At 35.0% G+C, this 19008-nt stretch overlaps 2 protein-coding genes across 2 annotated transcripts; one reads left to right on the top strand and one right to left on the bottom strand.

Moving 5' to 3' along the window:
- Positions 1-1039: 1039 nt before the first annotated feature.
- Positions 1040-13092, bottom strand: LOC306870380 (ATP-dependent RNA helicase DHX33-like). Its single transcript, XM_079417617.1, has 12 exons — positions 12756-13092; positions 11017-11177; positions 10698-10925; positions 9692-9862; positions 8574-8759; positions 8383-8494; positions 7198-7357; positions 6032-6120; positions 5797-5924; positions 4745-4948; positions 4068-4154; positions 1040-2876 (listed from the first exon to the last, which is right to left on the bottom strand). Exons 1-12 carry the CDS (start codon positions 12964-12966, stop codon positions 2568-2570), a joined length of 2046 nt encoding a protein of 681 aa, XP_079273743.1. The 5' UTR covers positions 12967-13092; the 3' UTR covers positions 1040-2567.
- Positions 13093-13742: 650 nt separating this feature from the next.
- On the top strand, positions 13743-17389 carry LOC306870391 (large ribosomal subunit protein uL10-like). The gene is made up of 4 exons (XM_079417628.1): positions 13743-13782; positions 14359-14469; positions 15186-15361; positions 17230-17389. The coding sequence occupies exons 2-4, from the start codon at positions 14416-14418 to the stop codon at positions 17243-17245; spliced, it is 246 nt and encodes an 81-aa protein (XP_079273754.1). The 5' UTR covers positions 13743-13782; positions 14359-14415; the 3' UTR covers positions 17246-17389.
- Positions 17390-19008: the final 1619 nt, after the last annotated feature.

The following is a 19008-nucleotide window of genomic DNA, read 5'->3' as shown; positions in this document are numbered from 1 at the left end:
TTACCTTTTTCCTGACCCACTGGATGTTGGTGTCACGTGACGTCATTCAGCTGGTCACGTGACGCGCTGCAGCAGTTTTGACGCGAATAGTGTGTGTGTGTGTATTTGCGTGCTCCTGTACATTCTGAAATAAATCTGATGTGTTCAATTGAAGGAAATTACGTGTTCTTAAAGAGATGAGAACACTTGTTAACTTCTATAATTGAAAATGCATGATAATAAATAAATTTGCATAATTATCTGTGGTTTTGCATTCTTTATGTTTTTAATAAGCATCTGATTATCCACCTTTTTCATTTGAACATGGAAATAAGATGAAAGTATGCGATTGTCAAGGTTTTAAAGAAGATACTACGAGTAAACATGTTTAACATGATCATCAGGTTATCAAAATCATTTTATATTTACGTGTTCAAATATTTATTGAGGTCATTTTATGTAACTTACTATATATGATACTCAATTCAAAAGGGAAAGATTTCATTAACACATATTTGAGCATAAACTCAGTTTTTCAGAAAACAAGACTTAATAGGCCTTTGTTAAATTTGCATCTCATACGTCTTGATCATGTTTAATATGATCATCAGGTTATCAAAATAATTTTTTATTTAAAGCTGCAGTCCATAACTTTTTTTGGTTAAAAATGATCCGAAATCAATATTTGAGCAAGTACATAATCAGCCAGTGTTCAAAACTATCACCTTACTTTAGCCTGATTCACAACGCTTATCTTATAATAATGTATTCTAATTTGAGTGGTACGGGTAGGTTTTCGCGGGAAATTCGAGCATGGCACTGCGTCATTACGTCACGTCTGTAAACATAAAGAAGTTTTCCCGGCTAGTAGGCTACAGCACGTGAGGATCCTGCAGGTGACGGATCGTTTAGCCTTTTCTCACAGCAGCTAGAATAATTAAATGCATCATTTTAATTGTAATCCAGAAAGGACTGTGTTTATGAAATAAAATAAACATTAACCCCGTTTAAAAATGATGCTCAGTCACTTTTTCTTGTGTGTCAGCAAAGAGGCACAAATCACTTTCTCTGGCTTTTTATTCTTACAAATTAATTACTATATTGTTCCAAACCCCATTATTTAAACGGAGCATGAATACAGTAAGTTATATTAAAAATACACATGCAAAAGCGTAAACTTCTGAATTCAAATAGTTTTAATCAATCATTGTGTAAATCTGTTGCATCACAAAAAGCCTCCTCTGCTCATGCTGTTAAGGAAAGTTTTGATACTAATACTAAACATGTGCTGCTGGTACATCGTGTGCTCCATAAAAACCTGAGTGATCACATTTTATCTGTCTTATTTCATGCACTGCATACATATGTCGCTTCAGTATAAAAGTACGAGTCGTGGCATGCACTGCATGTCGGTAATGATGTGTCTGTACATATGATCAGAAACACTGAGAAAGAAGACAGTTCTGACACCTTATTCATGAACACATCATGGATGAATCTTCTGAAAAGGTGAAATTCTCATCATAATTCACATACATCTCATTACTGAAATTTAAAACAATATATCATTATTTCTTACATGTAAAGCTCTTTGCATTAAATAACCAAACTTTTGGAGAAAATTGTGTTGAAAATAATCCCACAACGATCCAATTTTTTGTTTTTAACAAACTTTGTTTTTAGTTTTTATTCATAATTTGTTTTGTTAGATATTTTAATTTAATTAAAATTTTTTGTATTTTGTCAATTTTCTTTTAAATGTATATTTGTTTTAATTATTTTTTATTTGCGCTTCAATTTTAGGACTTCAAATCAAACTAAATTAGAAATGAAACTAGCTAAAATAAAAATTATTTTTAATATTTTATTTTACTTTGTTTTCAAGTAACTTTTTTATTTATTGTTTTTAGTTTAATTTAGTACATTAAGTTAAACTATGAGAAATTATCTTCTAATTTTCTATTTCATTTCAAGCAACTATTTTTCTATGCTTTTAGTATTAGTTAGCTACAATAACCCTGCCTAAAAATTAACAATACGCTTAATTTGCTTTATGCAAAATATATTTTTTGAGATTAAATATGACCCAGACATCACAATACTGATCTCCAAACGATCTCCAGCTTCATTCACACATATTTGCATTAATTTTAACTTATTTAGAGGTAAACCTGATCCCAAAACATCTTAAACATACTAGTCAAGTTTTATGACAAATGCATTGACCTGAACAAAAATCCCATGCAGACATTCGAGGAAGCGAACCTGAATTTCATACAATCAGACTTCAGCAGTTTGTAAAAGAGCTAGAAACAGGCGTGACATCTTAAGATCTATAGCAAGTAGAAAGGACTCATTCACTTCTAGAAAAGTTAACAAAGCAAAGCTCTTTGGCAAAAACTGCCTAATGTGTTGCATATCAAATCCAAAATAGCAAAGCGCTCCAACTGTTCATTTAATGATGCATATTGTGAAAAAACTGAGCGTTTTTTCCCAATATGCATCAGTAGATGAACTGCTGGAACACTTGGCTTTTTTCTTTCCATCATGCAGTCTTCAGAAATATCAAATGCAGTATTTGGAAAGCGTTAACTCTTGGACGCGCGCAGCTTCCGGCGGAAATACTCCGGCGCGGCCTCGTGCAGCCAGTCGGCGTCCACCAAACACAGATCCCTCATGTAACAGCGTGATGTGTGCAGGAGCTCGTTGAACACCACGCAGGCGGGTTTGGCCTGGAACAGGACGGATGAGGGATGGATGGCCACGCGCTGGTGTGTGTCCAGAGCCACATAAGAGCCGTCCGGCTGCAGCTCCGCCGCGTTCATGAACAAACCGTGAGCCAGAGAGCGCCGCACGTTCGCCAGGTCCGACAGAGACGATTCCAGCTTCATGTTCATCTGAGGAACACAAGATCACAGAAACTTAATCATGCACACAAATCTGGGTTCATTTAATTTATCTGATTTAGTGTCATTTTCTTGTCACTGAGAGACTATTCGGTTTTTTTTTTATTAATATTTTGAATTAGCTATTTTTTCAAATAACAAATACGTTTTATATGGATATATAATTTTATGAGGTTAATATAATTAAATAAAACCATTAAGAAACATTTTTGTTCTTTGAGATAATGTCAATGTTAACCAAAATAAAATATATATAAAAATGTTTTTTTAATTTAGTTTAACTTGGTGTACGAAAACAACTAAAACTAAACAAAATAAACCTAATAAAAACAAATTAATAAAAACTATATAGGCATATACAAAATAATAAAAATGACAAAAAGACTCACAAAAAAAAACAAAATAAAAAAAATAAAAAAAATTATTATTATTAATGATAAAAACACACACACACAAAATGAAAACAGAAATTCAAAAAAAAAAAAAAACATTTACATTTTTTACAAAAGCTATAACGAAAAAAATAAAAATAACAAAAGTGAAAACAGAAAATCTAAAAACTAATTAAAATATTAACAGAAACTATATCAATGATACCAGAACTAATAAAAATTATATATATATATATATATATATATATATATATATATATATATATATATATATATATATATATATATATATATATAAACTAAATTGCTCAATTTAACTCAAATTAAAATAGAAACAGAATGCATACAAATAACATCTAAATGTTAACAAAAACTTTAATGGTCTAAAAATTAGACTTAAATACCACTGGTCTATTGGCCAAGTACAGCGTTATGATTATACTTTCAGTATTTAATATTTAATCTGGCTTCTCCCATTGATGTTCAGTTCATTACTGTAAACATGATTTTCCCTTCTTACAAATAAAGGTATGATGTAAAATTATTTTCTGTGATAATAGATGCTGTACATGGAGCCAATTCATGCAGATGCTTTTATCCAGAGTAACATTGCATTGAAGAAATACACTTTCTCATTTCATGCATTCCCTTCGAACCCATGACTTGCGCAATGCATTACATTTTAGAGAAAGCTACCTAAATGCTATTACACAAACACATTCTCAGACGCAAGCTAATCTCACAGGAGTTGCATTTGCTCTTGATTGTGTGTGTGTGTGTGTGTGTGTACCTTGATGCAGATGTGTCTGAGCTGAGCTCGAACGTCCAACACCAGTGCCATATTCCTGCTGTTCACAAAGTTCTCTCGACACCAGTCCTGTGAAAACACACAACACAAAGACATTTCCTAAAGCAGAAACTGAACAGTCAATTCACATGCACACTCAATAAATATGATGCACTGCATTAAAGGGATAGTTCACCCAAAAATGAAAATTCTGCCATTATTTACTCAGCCTCAAGTAGTTCCAAACCTGCATGTCTTTGTTCTGCTGAACACAAAGGAAGATATTCTGAAGAATGTGGGAAACAGAGCAGTTCTGGGGCACCATTGACTTACATAGTATTTTTCCAACTATGGAAGTTAATGGTGCCCCAAAACAGCCTGGTTACAAACTTTCTTCAAAATATCTTCCTGTGTGTTCAGCAGAACAAACACATTCATGCAGGTTTGGAACTACTTGAGGCTGAGTAAATAATGACACAATTATCATTTTTGGGTGAACTGTCCCTTTAAGATCAGTTCTTCATGTTCAGTTGTTCTCACACACCTTGCAAAATCTGGAAAATGTTAATCGTTTTAACAAAACATATAGAAATGTGATGTTGTTTTTCATTTAGCACTGCCCTGAAGAAGCTATTTCACATAACAGATGTTACCATATTTTGCAGCGTTCGTGTCAGTACCTTGTTTCCGCTGACTTTCTTATAGGCCCTGTAGATGTTGAGGAGCGTCATGTGGTCACCCTCGCTGGAGATGAACTTCTTGCGGACGGCGAGGACGTCGTCTCTGCGCGCGGGAGGACTGTAGAGGACCGAGTCGACAGAGAGGAGCGAGATGATGGTCAGAACCTCCTCAGCGCAGGAGAAATCAGGAGAGATCAGCAGAGTCTGTGGAGACGCAGAAGAACACGCTTACAGTCAGAAAACAACAGCTTCAGCTCCAAAACATCAACTCAAATCATTCAGATATAGATTTAAAAATATAGATTTCAGCTAGTTGTCAAGTCAGCATTTCTCATTTCCATTTAGTTTTCATGTACTAAAATAACTAAAATCGAAGTAAAAAGTAATAACTAATAAATGTCAAAAAAACAACAAAATTACTAAAACTTTGATTAAAATGAAAATGGAAAATATAAAAAGTATTTCACCATATTAATAAAATATCATACTAACACAGTAATGCTAACACTGCTCTACACAAATACATACATTTATATGCAAATACTGTTAGACACAAGTGTTATAATAAAGCAATTTATACATCAAATAAAATAAAACAATAAATAAAAACTAATTCAAAGTAATAAAATAAAATTACTCAAATTAAAATAACCAGAAAATATAAAAAATAAGCAATTTGTACTTGTATGCATGATAAAATAAAATAAAAATTAATAAAAACTATGTAGACGTAATAAAAACGCACAACAAAATTACAAAAACAAACTAAAATTACAATGAAAATGAAATTTAATATATAAAAAATATTTTTATATATTATCAAATCAAATAAAAATGATACAGTCGTCCCTAAGAAATTAAATCTAATACAAACTACACTTACTAAAACTGACTCAAATTAAAACCGGAAGAGCTATTAATTATAAGAGTATCTTAATGATATGCTATATTATAAAATAACACTGATCCACAAATGCATATATATGCAAATGCTGACACACAGAAGTTTTAAAGTGAAGCAAATCTGTAGATTATCGAATGACAAGTCTTACTTTGGAGAAGCGGGGCTCTAGAGGGAAGCAGGCCATTTTCTTGCCCATCGGCGTTAATGACACCTGATCATCTTTCCTATCGACGGCGCCGAGGATACACAGCTGCTCCACGGCCGTCCGCAGCGACTCTACACACAATACATGTTACCACCACATAGCACAATGCATTATTAAATAAACCCCTATATTAAACAGGCATATAGAATACAGTATAATGATCTGTTCTCAGTCTCACCAGGAGACGGTTTGGACATGAAGTCAAAGTTGAGGATGTCAGGAACGCCCAGAGCGAGCAGCTGCAGAATGACACTGGCCAGGTTACACCTGCAGAGAGAGAGAAACCATCAGTGAATATTGACTCACGGTGTGAAAGCACAGCTTTATACAACTCATTATCGCTCACATCTGTCTGGCTCTGGATGCATTCTTGTGCTCAAACACAGACAGATGAACCGATCAGAATGCACTGCGATATTTGTCTCGATACACATAAACAACACATTAAAAACAATGTTGTAAAACTATTTTTAGAATTTGTTTTTTTTTTAGAAAATAAGCAATTAAGTCTTTTAAATTAGGCTTTTTTTCTAAGAAAGCTAGTATTGTTTTCTAAAGAAAATAAGTATATTTTTCAAACAAAATAAGTATTATTGTTTTAAAAATAAGTATTGCTTTTTAATATAAGTATAAGCATTTTTGACAAAATAAATATATTTTTGCACTACTAGTAAAAACCAAAATATTTTTAAACCACCTTACAAACAAAATAGTAAAAACTTGAAAAACAGTATAATTTTAAGAAATAAATTTCATAATTATAAAATATGGCATAATTAAGAAAATAAGATTTTTTAAAAGAAAATAAGCATCTTTTTTCTTTTTAGTAACAAGTATTGCTTCAAGGGACTAAGCTTTTTTTTTTTTTTTTAAATAAGTATTTTTTTAAAGAAAATAAATAGTTTTCTAGCTCAAAATGTTTTAAAACAACCATAAAAATAGTATTGTAAAAGCCTGAAAAACTGTATATATTTTTTTAAAGCATAATTTTAAAAAGCTGTATCTTTAAGAAGTTAATTTTTTCTGAGAAAATGGGTTTTGAGAAAATAAATGAAAGAAAATAAAGAGATTTATTATAGATATAAGAAAAATAAAAAAATAAGTATAACTTTTAAAGAAAGTATCTTTAAAAAAAATACTATTTTTAATAAAGTATGTATCATTAAAAAAAATAAGTATTTTTTTAAGAAAATACTCTTTTGCTTCTTTTTTTCCACTTCTAAAATAGACAAAACATGCAGCTGAAATGCAAGAACAGATCCTGTGTGGACGGCGATATATCGGTCTTATATGGTCTATTAAAGCACCGCAGCTTGATGAATCTGCAGACGGTGTGGGCCGTACCTCTGTATCTCCGGTACGGTCATGTTGGCGAGGTTGTCAAACTCCTCTTCAGTGTAGAGACGGTAACATGAGCCGGCGTCTTCTCTCCCGGCTCGACCGGACCGCTGCCACGCCTGAGCTTTAGACACACGCTGGACCGCCAACACCTCCAGACCGCTGTCTAAATCAACACAACAACACCATCACCATCATCTGGAACCACGTACTGCCTTCCAGTGTGGTTTTCTAGCTGTACTGCCCAGGAAAAGACAGCACTTCAGAAGGTTATCAATACAGCACAGAAGATCATTGGCTGTGAGCTCCTCTCATAGAAAAGCTTGCAGTATTCTGAAAGACTCATCCCATCCAGCACAGCATCTGTTTACCCTCAGGAAGGCAGTACAGGACAATAAAAGCCAAAAAACAGACTGAAAAACAGCACATATCCCAGGGCTGTTGCAATAATAAATGAACACTGAATGAAATGCATCATTTGTGCAATATTCCACCTTGTTTCAATCTAAACTCTGCAATTATTCACAGTGGTGTATTCAACACTGCTTCAACTGTGATGTAGATATAAATATTGCTGCTTAAAGCATATTTATGTGTGTGTGACCCTGGAGCACAAAACCAGACAGAAGTCGCTGGGGTATATTTGTAGCAGTAGCCAAAAATACATTGTGCGGGTCAAAATTATCGATTTTTCTTATATGACAGAAATCATTAGAATATTAAGTAAAGATCATGTTTCATAATCAAAAATATCAAAACTTAATTTTTGATTAGTAATATGCATTGCTAAGGACTTTATTTGGACAACTTTAAAGGCGATTTTCTCAATATTTAGATTTTTTTTGCACCCTCAGATTTTGAAATCCTAACAAACCATACATCAATGGAAAGCTTATTTATTCAGTTTTTGGGTGATGCATAAATTTCAATTTCCAAAAATTGACCCCTATGACCGGTTTTGTGGTCCAGGGTCACATACATGCATGCACACACTGGTGTTTTTATTTATTTATTTTAGTATTTTTATCTGTAAATATGGCATAATTGTTTTTAGAGTGGTAGACTGTTTTTGCACTGAATAGGATTGCACAATTTCATTGCACTTTTTGTATAATGACCATAACGATTCTGATTCTATAATATTGAACACACGAGTGAGCTTCAGAGATTTGAGAGGGTTGAGAGTCTGACCTGGATTGTAGCGTTTGGCTTTCACCATCCCCGTGTCGATCACGTATTTGATGCCGGAGATGGTGATGGAGGTTTCCGCGATGTTTGTGGAGAGAACCACCTTCCTGGATCCCTGTAAGGCACAGACAGCAGGGTGAGAGAAAGCACGGGTTCGGCGTGTTGTGTGTTATTGTCTCTGGTGCTGCAGGGACCTTGGGCACGGGCAGAAACACCCGCATCTGCTGGGCCGGCGGCAGCGAGGCGTAGAGCGGCACGACCGTCATCGGGCCGCAGCTCTCCGGCAGGTGTTTGGAAATGTCCCGACAGGTGCGAGCCAGCGCTTCAATCTCCTCCTGACCCGTCATGAACACCAGGATATCATGCGACGGTGGAGCTTCCTGGAAGAAAAGCAGCATCATGTTTTAAGAGAAAAAATATAATCTTTCAACAAAAATTGGTAACTTGTAAAGAAAAGTATTATTTGTAAGAAAGCAACTATAGTTTTATTTTTTTTTAAATAGGTATAATTAAAAAAAAAAAAAAGTATATATATTTTTTAAGAAAATAGCATTTTATAAAGAAATTATTATTATTAGTTTAAAAGTATTGCTTTATCATTTTTCACAGAAAATAAGATTTTTTTTAAGTGTAATTTTTTAAGAAAGTAATATTTTTGTAAAGAAAATAAGTGTTGTTTTAATATTTTTCAAAGAAAATAAGTATATTTTTCCTAAACAGCATTTTAAATAAACTAAGTATTTTTTTTGGAAAATAAGTATGTTTTAAGAAAATATATATTTAGATTTTAAAGAAAATTAAGCTTTTAAATTAAGAAATTAAGTTTTTTTTTTTTATTTAAGAAAATAAGTATAGATTTAAAAAAAAAAAATAATAATAATAATAATAATTTATAAAGAAAATAAGTTTTTTTTTTTTTTTAGGAAAATAAGATTGTGTACCTTTTCAAAAATCATTTAACAGGACATAAGTATCTGTTTTTTTTTTTAAGAAAATGTTTATTTTTTAAACAAAGCCAAAACAACAGAATTGTACTCAATAACCATGTGGAGCTAAAAAAAAACTGCTGTGAGCAAAAGGAAATATAGTGATGTATAGTGTATAGTGAATATAGTGCAAATATAAGACAAGGCACACATCAATCAATCCAAAAGACACAGAGCAACTCATTACAACTTATTAGAAGTCAAAGACGTGATCAGATGTCTATGACACTGGAATCTGTCATGTGTGTGTGTGTGTGTGTGTGTGTGTGTGTGTGTGTGTGTGTGTCTGTGTGTGTGTGTGTGTGTGTGTGTGTGTGTGAACGGACCTGGTGAATCTGAAATATGGAGACGAGCGCTGCCTGCAGATAGTCGGACTGAGGCTGTTTGGTGTAGTAGATCTGAATGGGATGCTGTCGGCCCTCCAGATACAGAACCGGCGATTTATTGAAGTACTCAGAGAACAGATCCACGTCCATGGTGGCAGACATCACAATAACCTACAGATCAACAGCATTCATTCACTGAAAATATTACAGCATCTCTGCAGTGTAAAGATGACTACAGATGATTAAATATGCACATAACCAATTACAGACCAATCAGAGTCCAGCATGCAAGCATTATATTAATGTCAATGCTGTTACATTTTTGAATGCTGAACATTCTATAACATTTTGACATTTAATTCATACATTTCACAGAAACATGGATATTGAATGAGTCTGTACAGTATGTTAAGCAGTTCAGGCTGAATTAATCGCAGTAATTTAGTATTTAAAACATGAACTTATTAAAATTCCAACTTATTTTATTCAAGGAAACATTTGACTTTTTATTTTTCTTAACTTGAAAAAATAACTAAAACTGCAATAAAATAAAAGCAACTATATTGACATTGAAAGAAAAAAAACTAAAAATGTTAACTAAAATTAAAATGAAAACAAAAAAATTAAAAATATATTTTTTCAATAAAATTCACAATATTAAAGAAAAGTACAGATTGCCAAGGCAACATTTCTATTTTTATTTAAACTTGATGAACTAAAATAAAACTGAAATAAAAAAATTGAACATAAAAATTATTAAAAACTATATAGATGTAAAAAAAAAATAATTTAAATGACAATGGAAAATATTAAAATAAAACTCAATATATTTTTAATTAGTCTGAGTAATCAGAAAAATTCACAACAAACAAAACTGAAATAAAAAAATATAATAACCAAACCATATGGGCTTTTTAATAAAAAAAAAAAAATAATAAAAACTAATAACAATGGCAAAATGCAAAACAAAATGACTAAACCTTTAAAGCTAGGACTTCTCTCGTACCTTCAGAGGTATTTTGTTCTGTTGAGTGCGTTTGCGTTGAGCGGCCTTCACCACACCGAACAGGACGTCTGTGTGAACGGTGCGCTCGTGAGCCTCGTCCAGGATCACCACTGTGTAGCGCAGTAATAACGGATCGCCTATCGCCTCCCGCAGCAACATCCCATCCGTCATGAACTTCAGCTTGGTCTCCGACGACGTGACGTCTTCAAAGCGCACCGTGTAGCCCACCTGAGCAATAACAGAAACATGCATCATATACTGACATTGATATTCAGATGATGCATACAGGGAATGTGGAGTCTTCAGTCGTGAAACACACCAGTTTTCCCAGCTGAACCTTCTTCTCTTCGGCCACTCGTGCTGCCAGTGATATGGCGGCGACGCGGCGCGGCTGAGTGATGGCGATGATGCCCTGCCGGCCGATGCCGGCCTCATACAGGTACTGCGGTATCTGCGTGGTTTTACCTGAGCCCGTCTCACCTGCAACAGGAAAACATTACTAAATGCAGAGCACGAATTCCGAGTATGGGTCACTATACTTGGCAGTATGTCACTTCAGGTGTGGGGTCACACATATATTACATATATTATTAATTATTACACATATATCTTATTTGTAAGTCGCTTTGGACAAAAGTAAAGTATATAAAACCAACTTAAATTCAATATGTATGTTTCAAAAGAAAGCTATTAGGATTGTTAAAATGATTGATTATTACGAACCAACAAATAAATTGTTTATTCATTTACATGCATTAAAATTTGTCGATTTAGTTGATCTTCATACTTTACAGTTAATGTACAAAGTTTATAATAATTTACTTCCAAATTGCATTCAGAGGCTATGTCAGTATAATTTAAGAGGATTGTATATGTTCAAAAAAGCATAGAACTAATGCAAAAAGTAGGTGCTTATCTGTTAAAGCGGTAAGGAATAAATGTGATAAGGAACTAAAAACATGTAATTTGCTTTGCCATTTTAAGAAAATGTATAAAAATAAGGTGATAAACAATTATATGACTCAGTATTAATAAATTATGGTTGTATTGTTAAAAAAATTGATAGCTGGAGTGTGTATTTTTATGTTTGTTTTGAATTATGTTTGTACATTTTGGGAAATGTTTTTGTAATATTGTTTATTTTGTGTTATAGTGAAACGTGTCGCCCGTTCAGTTAATTATGGTTAAAGGGTAATAAGCAAGGCTTCTGCCTACACCTTTTTCGGTAACTATGTATTTTGATTTATTTTGTGAAAATTTGTAATTTTTGTCAAATTATTATTGATATTGATAGTTTTTCTCTCAACTCATCTACGGATCTCAATTATGATCATCCTCATATAAGGGACCCCATCCCAAAACTACCCTAAAAGATCAGCTATTTATTTTTATCTCTAAACACCCAATTTATACAGTGAAATATTTATATTATAAAATATTATTTAGAAAATATGTAGTTGATATTACAGCAGTTTTTTTCTACACACTATAGTACGGTATTGTTAGCGCGTTTATTAAAGTTAGTTTCTGTTTAATTTAAACCTTAGTACGGTTAAACGATTAATCACGATTAATCGCATTCAGAATAAAAGCTTTTGTTTACAGTGTAATGTGTATATTTATTATGTATATATAAATACACACACATACAGTATGTTTTGAAAATATTTACATGAATACATTTATATATAACAACTTAAATTTCTTTTTATACACGTATGTGTGTGTAATATATACATAAATATACACCATACACACACATATATTATGTAAACAAAAACTTGGATGTCATTAATCACGATTAACCATTTGACAGCACTATAGCTGGCTCCAGGGTCCAAAATGTTCCCATTGGGTACAAGAAAGTGAATTAAATTGAATGTCTCCTTTCTCTAACACACCAATTTAAGGTCTTGGAGTCTCTACTAATGAGCTGATAATCAGGTGTGTTTGATTATAGAGACATGCAAAGCGTGCAGTGTTGGGGTGCCTCCAGGACCAGTGTTGGGACCATTGAGTTAGGATATCATAACACGTGTTATGTACGTGTTGTCTTACCGATGAAGACAGCATTGTGCAGCTGTCGGAGCTGGTTGATGAGCTGGGTTCTGCTCTGATAGATGGGCAGCTTTTTGCGCTGCGCGTCCACGCCAACGGGCGCGTGTCCGGCTCTGGGCAGCAGCATGCCCGGCTTCTTATAATCCAGGCGGGAGAAGGGAGAGCCCGGCTTAAATCTCTTCGCCGGAGGAGGGTCGGGGTCGTGGGGCATGATCTGCGGGAGACGCGCGGCAGTGTGAAGGGCCGATCTCACTCATAAAGACAGACGGACAGCAGAGGAATCTCGCGCTGCGGTTGTTTACATCATCCGCTCATGTGGCTCAGGAGCTGCTGGCGCGCGCCGATGACGTCACCGCGCCGCCTCGTGGCGCGTCTCTCACAGACCGACCACAAACTTTAATAATAATGAAAAAATAAGAACCTTAACGTCATTATATTATACTATATTTTCTTTCCATATTTTATTATTAAGCGTAATTATTTAGGCTATGGATTTTATTCGTTTATTCTATTGTGGTTGTTACTTGCTACAACCTGCTACTAATACTAATATGAGCATAGTTTCTAATAATGATGATAATAATAATAATCTAATTATCATGAGACGCATTCATTTTAAATTAATACAAATTGATCACGTATTTTTAAAGCGCTGGCCAACAAAAAAAATCACTGAACATTTACATTTAAGGTTTTATCCGACTTACAAGTAAGGAACATAGTAAGCAATTCTTCACAAAGCCAACAATATTCATAGTATGTAATGCACAAAATAAGAGAGAGTTTTTTTTTTTATATATATATAAATATTTCAAAGAATTGGAGTATTGTCGATTTTTTATATCGCTATATTACGCATGTATTGTTGAATACACTACAAGTGAACTGCAGAGTGAGAGAGGTGGGTATTGACCAATCAGCGCACAGATACGCCTCCTCCGCTCGATTCTGATTGGATGTTCCACTGGTATTAATATCCTGGCGCCTGCAGCAGCGGCCTCTTTCTTTCGCGCGTCCCTGCTGTGAGGTGAGGAGTAATGCGGTCCTGTGCAGCTTTCCTTCTTTTAAACGAGAATTGTGACCATATGAAGTCTTAATACGTCATAAATGTATTAAGAATCACTTGCGGTTATTATTATCACTCGATATAGGCATAATAATAGTCGTTTGAGGAAAAAGTTAGCATTAGCCTGTTAGCATAGGCCTCCGCCATGTGAGACGAGACTTAAAATGACTTCCTGGTTTGCTTTTATTGTTGTTAAGTTATTACACGTATTCAATTACAGCAGATTAACTGCAGCCCAGCTGTGTCAGTGCTGGTCGGTCGTTCCCCCTGCTGAAATCAACCTGAATTATATTATCCCTGTCTGTCCGTATCCCACGACTTACAGGGACGCTTGGTCTCAGACATCTTATTAGGACATTAAAGCCAGTAGATGACAATTAAATGTTTCCAACTATTTTAATTTTTGCATAATCTGTGACATTTTAGTGAAGTTTTGGGTATTAAGGGTTTGTTTAAAGCCATCTTTATCACTGCATGTTATACACCAAGATGCGTCTCATAGAAATGTCTAAATGGCTTTCAACCTGTGATCCTCAGATTTATCACCTTCGTCTTTAAACCGGCTGTTCACCGATCCTTGGAAGCACTGTCAAGATGCCCAGGGAAGACAGGGCCTCGTGGAAGTCCAACTACTTCCTGAAAATCATCGTAAGTTCTCCACGCTTCTATAACATGAACTACAGCAGGACATCTACAGCCCAGCTGTGTCAGTGCTGGTCGGTCGTTCCCCCTGCTGAAATCAACCTGAATCCTACTATCCCTGTCTGTCTGTATCCCACGACTTACAGGGATGCTTGGCCTCAGACATAATATAATCATGAACCCTGTAAGGTTATTATTTTTGCCAAGTGTTTGATATTTGTATATATTTAAAATTATATATGGACATTTTTAAATAGTTTGATAGTCTCTTTTTAGATTATTTTTTTTTAGTTCAATAAATGCGTACCTTTTTTTTGTCTCTGCTGAAACTTTAATGAATCATAAGTCATAACAGCTTATTTTGATCCAGCATCTTTTGTTAATCAATAAGTTTTTTTAATGTTAATAAATCAAGTCTTAAATCTAATTGATAAAATTTTAAAACGTGACTTAAAAAAAAACTTGGATCAAGTCTTTATTAAAATGTAACTGTACACTTAATGATTAATGTATACATTTAGTTATTTAAAATGTAAGTAAATATTAGTCTGTTTCAAGATTTGCTTGATTCAATAAATGCACTATTTCCCCACCCTTTATAATAAACTTTCTCCCATCTCTGTCTGTATCCCATGATCTGTGGTGATGCTGGATCTCAGACATGGTTAAATCACATTTCCCATCCGGTTGTGTACTCTGACACATTTTTTTTCCGTTTACAGCAACTGCTGGATGACTACCCCAAGTGTTTCATCGTGGGCGCTGACAATGTCGGCTCCAAGCAGATGCAGACCATCCGTCTGTCCCTGCGGGGCAAGGCCATCGTGCTCATGGGCAAAAACACCATGATGAGAAAGGCCATCCGTGGCCACCTGGAAAACAACCCGTCTCTGGAGAGGTGCGTGTCAGCCTGGGCACAATGATGACCCAATGTAGACAAACGAAGGCTTTTAAAGTCTTCATAGTGTGCAATCGCTATAAAATGAAAGAGAAAACTGCCCTGCAGCTCAATCATGTCATTTTTTAACTAAATGTTGCATTTTTTCCTTTTGATAACCAATTGAGGTAAAGTCTTGTATTTTCCTTTAATTGGCAAACACCACGCCATTCCTGTCTACAACTATTTGCTCAATTCTTAGCAAGTTTTCACATGCATGAATGATTCTAATGTTTTCTGCACCTGTGGGTGTTTTACTACATCTAAACTGCCACAGAAAAATGGTGGAAAAGAGAGAAAAATGACCATAAATGGAATGTTTAAAACATTTTGAATATTGCCAATAAAGTCAAAGCTGCTTTGACTGCTTTTTATATTAAAGTGTATTTAAAGGTGCCATAGAATGAAAAACTGTCTTTACCCTGGCATATTTAAATAATAACAGTTCTGTACATGGAAATGACATACAGTGAGCCTCAAACACCATAGTTTTCTCCTTCATATGTAAATCTCGTGATTAAAAAAGACCACTGAAAAACAGGCGAATCAGAACATAACACCGACTGTGACGCAACAGTCGGGATCACTACGCCCCCAACATTTGCATAAACCCATCCTTGTTCTAAGCCGGCCGAACCATCAGAAGCTCTGCAGGTATTGTAAATAAACAAGCGCAGACAACAGCGAAAATAATACAATTAATGTTATATTCTAGGCCGTGCAGGGGGTGTGAAGTGCAGGGATGGGTTGGTGTCTGTATTCAGAAAGGCACAGAAAGCAAATAACGCGAGCCACTAAAGGGACATGGTTAGCTCCTTGCTAGCGGTAGCCTGTTACAGTACATACGATTTCACTCTCAGTAAGGAGAGATGAGGATGATGGCGAATGACTTACAGATCCTGAGCACCACTGACAAGCATCTGATCTTGTGAAATGTGTGGCAAGTACGGTTTCTCCATAATGTAAACATAGTTTGTGTGATCGCGTCTCTTGAAAGTGAACTATAACGCGATCGATGGATCGTTCAAAAGCAGTTTCAATGCCTCGCATATTAATAACGGATCCCTGATGCCCGCGTTTTATATGCAGTATAATTACCCGACGATATAACTGCGAGAGAAAGTATTTAAATATATATTTTCCTCCCTGTGCTTCCTTCTTGCTGATGAGCCGTACTGTGAAACAGCCAATCAGAGCAGAGCTCATTATTATTCATGACCTTGCCAAATAAGCCAATAACAGACCGTTTCATTCTAGGGAGAAATCCTAGGGTTGTAAATGGACATGTAAAATCGTTTCTGGAGATTTTTTGCACTTACCTAAGCCACATACCTTCTGTGTAGATATCAGAGAACAATTTAAAATACTGTATCAATGCATTCTATGGCACCTTTAAACTCATGCATGTAGTGAATGTAAAATCTCAATTTGAACTCTGCTTCATCAAATAAGAGATTAGACTTTATTTTTGTGCCTTTTTTTTTTAACCTATTAGTTGAATTTAAGATGCAGGATTGTGTTATGAATCTCCTTTTAGTTTCAATTCCTGAAAATTAACTGGAAACAGATGATTTCAACAAAAGTTCCTTGTGAACATTGACCTTCATTTGCTCAAGTCATTACAAATGCTGATTAATTCAGTTGCAGGAACAGCTATGGGCCGGCTGTGGCAGTGCCGGTTTGTCGTTCCCCTGCACAAATAAACCTGATTCCTACTATCCCTGTGTGTTTTGCATCCCACGACTCACAGGGACGCTTGGTCTCAGACACTTTTAAATTTCTTCTGTTAATATTGCAAGTGAACTAAAAGTGTCCTGTGCCGCCCACAGAGTGACGTTCAGCTGATCAAACATGGAGACAAGGTGGGCGCCAGTGAGGCCACGCTGCTCAACATGCTGAACATCTCGCCCTTCTCTTACGGGCTGATCATCCAGCAGGTGTATGATAACGGCAGCGTCTACAGCCCCGAGGTTCTGGACATCACTGAAGATGCCCTGCACAAGAGGTTCCTGGAGGTCAGTCTGCTTAATGCTACTTGTGCTCGTGTTGGGATTTGACCTGAAAGAGAAATGACCGCTCAAGATGCTAAATCTCAATTTTGGGTATAGGATGATTGTATTTGTAAAGATGCAGGATCAGTTATGGAGTTGTGTACTAGATTATAGTATTTAATATAAAAAATAATTTAAATTACTTTAAATAAAATATATTTATGTAATTGTTTTTTTTACTTTGTTTCCCCTATCATATAAAGTGAAATGTTTTAAATATTTTAAAAATCCAATTTAATGTAAAAAATTGTTTAACTAAATTAAAATATTTTAATAAACTTATAATAAAATAGAAATGTAAAATTTAATTTTAATTTCATCTCCCTTTCAGGCCTTAAAGTGTTTATTCCCTGATGTCTGTGTAACTTATCCATCTCTTCTGCTCAGGGTGTGAGGAACATCGCCAGTGTGTGTCTGCAGATCGGCTACCCGACGCTCGCCTCCATCCCTCACTCCATCATCAACGGATACAAGAGCGCGTCCCTGCTGTGAGGTGAGGAGTAATGCAGCCCTGTGCGGCTTTCCTTTTAAACGAGAATTGTGACCATATGAAGTTTTAATACGTCATAAATTTATTAAGAATCACTTGCGGTTATCACTCGATATAGGCATAATAGTCATTTGAGGAAAAAGTTAGCATTAGCCTGTTAGCATAGGCCTGTGCGTCATGTGAGACGAGACTTAAAATGACTTCCTGATTTGTTTTTATTGTTATTATTAAGTTATTACACGTATTCAATTACAGCAGATAAACTGCAGCCCAGCTGTGTCAGTGCTGGTCAGTCGTTCCCCCTGCTGAAATCAACCTGAATTATATTATCCCTGTCTGTCCGTATCCCACGACTTGCAGGGACGCTTGGTCTCAGACAACTTAGGACATTAAAGCCAATAGATGACAATTAAATGTTTCCAACTATTTTAATTTTGGCATTAGGGATGCCAAAATTAAACCGATATACCGATACTGGAAAAATACCGGTATATATTATAATTATAAACCGGTATATATTATATTTCAAGTGGTACGATATCATAATTTTGCTCAATTCGGTATTTCATACGCTGCTGTTGCAAAATGCACCTGTAGGTGGCAGTGCTTCCCAAATTGTTGCGCAACCGGTAAATGTGACAACAGAACAACGCGATGGATCAAACAGATTAAACTCAGCGCACCCAAAATTAATAAATAAATAAAGAGAACAGTAGAAGTGAAATATGGCATTACTTTGGATAAAAAAACAGATGACAAAGGTGAAGGAACTGACCTTACGGCACCTGCATGCAAGCGTTGCTATAGGCCTAAATCATGTTGCCACAGCAACACATCAAATCTTTAAGCATTTGTCGCTTGCTCATCCTGATCTTTTCAAAGAATTAAGAGATCGTCAGGTGAGTATATCATTCATAAATTCAGATTTGATTTGATCTTTTATTTACATCTGATCAACGCACATTCAGATGTAATACAGTAAGCGCAAATGTGCATGCGAGACACGCTAGAATCAATGAAGTTTTGGTCACGTAATACATGCACTTGCATTTCATACAATCAAATTT

The sequence above is a fragment of the Barbus barbus genome (genome assembly GCF_936440315.1).
Source record: "Barbus barbus genome assembly, chromosome: 5".
Classification (NCBI taxonomy): domain Eukaryota; kingdom Metazoa; phylum Chordata; class Actinopteri; order Cypriniformes; family Cyprinidae; genus Barbus; species Barbus barbus.
The sequence above is the reverse complement of the archived record's forward strand: the minus strand, read 5'-3'. Positions and strand labels throughout refer to the sequence as shown.